Genomic DNA, 4,932 nt, shown 5'->3' with positions numbered 1-4,932 from the left:
CCAGGGGGTAAGTGTGAAGGACGAGAGCTGAGTTGATCTTTCTGACACTCTAAGTAAGAGTTAAGAAGAGTCAAGAACTGGATAACACAAATAATAGAAATATCATGGAGCTCTTCTAAGTACATTCCATATCGGATAAGAAAATCGCCCCGTTGTTAAATTCTTTTGTGGAGTACAACATTCATCAGCCGGTGTGGTCAGATTTGTTTCCTCCCAACAATTGACTCAGAATTTAAGGCATGTAAAAACTACCAGAAAACCATACTAGTCCTTCAATGAGTTCGCCTGGAATTCCGGTATCTGTGTTTGTTCAGACCAGTTTGCAATTTCAGTGCAAATCCTGAAGCAAATAAGTCACTGTTCAGAGTCCACCAGTTCCGCTTCGGACAGGCACTTGGGCGGAGCTTGGAGCGCAACACTTTTTATTGTGTTATTTGTTGTGGATCACTGATTGTGACGCAATAAGCGCATATATGTATGTTCTCCGTCCTACCAGCCAAAGTTTTCTGTTATGCATGATTGATAACCATGTTTGAATAACCTGTCTTTGGAATTCTTCCCTAGTACGGCGAAATGCGCTGCCAAGATAGCCAGTTGGACAGACAGAACGGTCTCTTTTTCTAGTAACAAAGCACTACTTATAAGGTTACTAAAACTCCCGATAGCCCACGATTGTTTTTATCCTTTTGCAAGCTTATCAAACAGGCAGACTACCACTAGTGACAAACCTGAGATTGGTTTGAGTCTCCGGTTTAGACGAAGACAGTTTTCAACTAAGCGCGTTCATTGCTCCGAAGAATGTTTTATTTAGCTTGAACGAATTAAACTGGCGTTTTGGCCCGAAAGAGGCGGCACAGGAGTGATTTGATAAGTTTGCAAATGACAGTGAACATTAGGAAACAAACAATGGCACAATGCGATCTCTCTCAAGCTTGCCGAGAATTGAAAAGATCCACTTGGGCGGTCTGTGTGGTTTTCCGACCAGTGGTCAGTCATACGGGGTCTGATTTAGTTTTCACCAAGGCACCTGAGCGTTTTTACCCTTGTGCAGCCTATCTGATTAGCTTAAGATACGGGCCCTCAGAATTCACATTAAGTTAAAACGAATAAATCTACTATAACATACAACACGTTTAAAAATGGATGTGACCTACTGAACAGCCCAATTCCGTAACTAATGACAAGGTTTCGCAGTGTCCACCCTGGCTCCCCGAAAAACACGTCAAAGCTAATTCTCGGTTCTGGATGCTTTGAGTCTTTTAGCTACTGACCTTGACCACAAACGGTGCAAAGGCAAAGCAACGAGGTTTCCTGCTAAAAGTGCAGCGGTTTTTCGAGTTTATAGGCCTTCAGTATGTCTATTCCGTCAAACAGTATTCCGTGAACTTTCTGTGTTCAGAGGCACATATGAAGGTGGTCGCCAACAAATTATGTTGGTGAGAAGACCTGCTAACATGCATATCATATGTAGGATTTGTTCTGTCATTTCCATGACGTTCTCAGTCCGAAAGAATTGCAAGAGGGTGTCTCAGCCTTGAGGTGTGGGATGATTGATGGATTTCTGACGAATGCTGATCACAATATCAAAATGCTATTACCAAGCCTGATGAACACAGGAACAGTTATCACTAGACGCACCCGAACTATAAATACTTCCGTACACTATCCTAATATGGCTATGCTGAGTCACGAAATCAACCATCGAAAGTTCTATCCACAAACTTTCAGGCATATGGGATTGTAGAAAATCACCGAGAGTAGACTTCCAATGATTTAGGCACTTCATCATGCTATTATTACAAACAATGGTTAGGGATCGGTTTGCTTTACTTACATTCCCATGCGGTCTTCATGAGTAAAGGATTGCTGCTTACTTCGAGTTTCCCCACTATACGTCCCGAATGAGCCATTCGGCCGATCCCTTATCATGCAGTATTTCGCCGTGAGGCATCCAAAGTATATCGACAACACTGTTGATAATGGTGTGGGGTGTATTCAGCACACAACCGGCTTGTTTACAATTAGCGTGGGAAGCGCCATGTGGCCACAGAACACCATGCTGAATGATAACCGGAGGGGAGTTGTATGGCGCCTTCATATTAATCACGTGATCGATTTTTTTAACAGACTTGGTTGCGTTGTACTAGCACAAGCCAAACTGTAGAGTATATTCTTATTGCATTGTGGTGTGGTGTAGAAACTTCTGAAAAACGGACATCAAATTAGAACTGACACCAGTCGTGACAGAAGAACTAACAGGAGCGAGCGTTCAAAAAGTGCTGCTAGCGTCATTGTACTCAATAACGGTTAGACGCAGTAGATTTACAGGGGACGGGACAAAGAAGCGTGCGCGCGAATGATACTTTTGGTAGCCCAGGACCAAGAATTTGAGGTTACCCGTTTGAGCCTATAACTCGGACGCCTGACCTACAAAGCAGTGAGAGGGTATACGGTTTACTTCGGAGACCCTGCCCCTAGACGCTGACTCAAAAGTCCAGCCGGTGACGTAGTGGGCACTAGATTTTTTTCCGGAGCAAAATATTCAACAATCTTGCGTGCCTTGTTGCGTGGGCTGGCCAAACCTGAGGGAGCAGGAATTAAGGTACTGATGTCTGATTCTTAGTGCGCACAGTCCGTCACGAAGAGAATGAACCTTACCGTGGTGTGGCGGTTTGTGTAACTCGGCGACCCATTGAGCTATACTGGGGAGTGTCCGCACGATGCTCACAGAGTCTCTCGTACCAGGTTGGTCCATGGGTAGAGGTCTGACGAACACAGTCTCCTGGCCCTCCAGGTTGGGGGTTGGAAAATGTGTGGCGACGTGTTCCGTAAAAAATGGTAATGTACTTGCCTTTCCAGCCGAGCACCGCTGCCTTGCGGTTAGGCCTTTGAGCCAAAGGCTTTGGTTAAGGACCCTAATCGTCCTCCTGTCTAGGTGTCGGCGCCCTGGCAGTATCCCAGCCCACGTATAACCATGAACTGCACATACACAAATAAACTCATGCCACATCGGCCGTCGCGTGATGCCATCAGCCGGGTCGCCTTACTTGCTGAATACAGCAGTGCGGGTAAGCGAAAAGATGCTACTGCTGAAGACTCCCTTCTTACAGTGCCACGTTTTCATTCCTTCGCCCTCTCCCTCTCAAAGTCGAATAATTTCTCCGCAGGTCCCAACCCTAGGACTGACAGTTTTGCCCGCTCTGCATCGCACTCAGCCGCAGCTTCTGCACGTCCGAGTTCAGTTACAACCCCAAACACTTCGAAGTCTGTTCTCAAACCCCGAAAGCCTGTCTACTTAGCCACCTTCAATGTCCGCACCCTGAAGCAAGCAGATCAACAGGTGGCTATTGCGCGTACGCTGGATTCCCTCTGTATTGATGTATGTTGTCCGTCAGAAACAAGGACACAGGACGCAAGTACTGTGATCGAACTGACTGCCCCCTCGCTCTCTTCCAGGTTCCGGCTGCGCACCTCTGGTGATGCAGAGGCCGCTGCAGCTGGATATGCTGGGGTGGGTATTGTATTGAGCGAACGAGCGGAAGCGTCTCTGCTTGATTGGATACCCGTTGACAGTCGCCTCTGTGCGGTTCGTTTGGCAACATCGGTGAGAGAATCTAGAGGAAGTGAGGTTCATCGCACCTTGTTTATTGTTTCTGCTTACGCCCCAACTGACTGTAGCTCTGAATCTGCCAAGGACAGTTTCTATGACGCTCTAGGTGCCCTTCTACAACAGGCTAAAAGCTCAGATATCGTTGTGGTTGCTGGTGATACGAACAGGTAGGTATACCAAGCGCTGCTGAGGCCCGATTGGGTGGTCGTCTTGGTTTGGACACTAGACGCACGGACAACGGAGACCCGTTACTTCAGACGTGTGCCGGTCACAGTCAGTTCCTTTGCAGTACGAATTTCCGGAATAGCGGAAATCGCTTGACAACGTAGTGTCCACAAGTGAAATGGCGCCGAATCCAAATGGACCGCACTGCCGTCAGTTATCGGTGGCGAGGGTCAATCACCGCCTGCCGCTCCTTCTGAAACACCAGCGTGGACTCCGACCATGCACTTGTACGCTGCTGCTTTTCATTGCGCTTTTCAGGTGTACGCAAATCGCGCACACCTCGCTTAGCCATTGAAAAGCTAGTGGACCCAGAATTCAAACGAAACTATCAAAACCAGCTCCTTGAATGCCTGCCGGACGGTACGGTGTCGGATATAAACGGCCACTGGAAGAAAGTATCCAAGGCGTTTCTCAAAGTAGGAACGTCTGCTTGCGATACAACCCAGCCAACCTCATCCAAGCATTGGATCTCTGATTGGACCTTGCTGGAGACCCGGCGACAGATTCCACCTGATCGCCACCACAACTCTACCCGGCGCATCATCCGACGCCAGGTGAAACTGAGTGTCCGGGCGGACCGAGAAGCTTGGACCCGAAAGGTCGAATGGAAGATGCGAAGAATGCTGAAAACGTGCGCAAGTTGTTCCACTTGATTCGTTCGACTGGTCCTAGGAAACCTCTTATCAGCGAAAATATCAGGAACAAAAATGGCTCCGTGATATGCCGCAAAGCAGAACGTTTAGACCGGTGGGCACAGTACTTCGAGCAGCAATCCAGCTGGCCATCTGCCACCTCCAATCCAGCAACCTGGCCTTCACCAGAAAAGTGGACCGTAAATATGGAGCCGCCTTCAGTCTCAGAAGTGCCGGAATGCATTTCTCTACTCAAGCATCATCGTGCTGCTGGTCCTGACGACCTTCCACCTGCTCTCTTCAAGGATAGCGGTGGATTCCTCAGTCAGTGCCTGTCTAGCCTATTTGTGTTTATCTGGGAGAAGGAGACCGTCCCAGAAAACCGGGGTGAATCGATAGTGGTACCCATTTTCAAAAAGGGTACTCGCAGTGAATGCAGCAACCACAGAGGCGTTAGCTTGACGC

The 4,932-nt window shown here is 48.0% G+C and overlaps 2 protein-coding genes across 2 annotated transcripts in view; one reads left to right on the top strand and one right to left on the bottom strand.

Annotated features, from left to right (window-relative positions):
- T265_03163 (hypothetical protein) overlaps positions 1 to 2,623 on the top strand; it is a gene marked incomplete at both ends in the record, with an annotated part of 5,812 nt that extends 3,189 nt beyond the window's left edge. The window contains one exon of the mRNA XM_009167576.1: positions 2,535 to 2,623. Coding sequence (XP_009165840.1) covers positions 2,535 to 2,623 — 89 coding nt within the window. The remainder of the gene's footprint in view (positions 1 to 2,534) is intronic.
- Positions 1 to 4,127, bottom strand: part of T265_03164 (hypothetical protein) — a gene marked incomplete at both ends in the record, with an annotated part of 41,851 nt that extends 37,724 nt beyond the window's left edge. Inside the window, one exon of the mRNA XM_009167577.1 lies at positions 4,014 to 4,127. Within this exon, the coding sequence (XP_009165841.1) occupies positions 4,014 to 4,127 (114 nt within the window). The remainder of the gene's footprint in view (positions 1 to 4,013) is intronic.
- Between the last annotated feature and the right edge of the window lie 805 nt (positions 4,128 to 4,932).

Source organism: Opisthorchis viverrini (genome assembly GCF_000715545.1).
Source record: "Opisthorchis viverrini unplaced genomic scaffold opera_v5_43, whole genome shotgun sequence".
Classification (NCBI taxonomy): domain Eukaryota; kingdom Metazoa; phylum Platyhelminthes; class Trematoda; order Opisthorchiida; family Opisthorchiidae; genus Opisthorchis; species Opisthorchis viverrini.
Note: the sequence above shows the minus strand (reverse complement) of the source record. Positions and strands in the feature narration are given on the sequence as shown.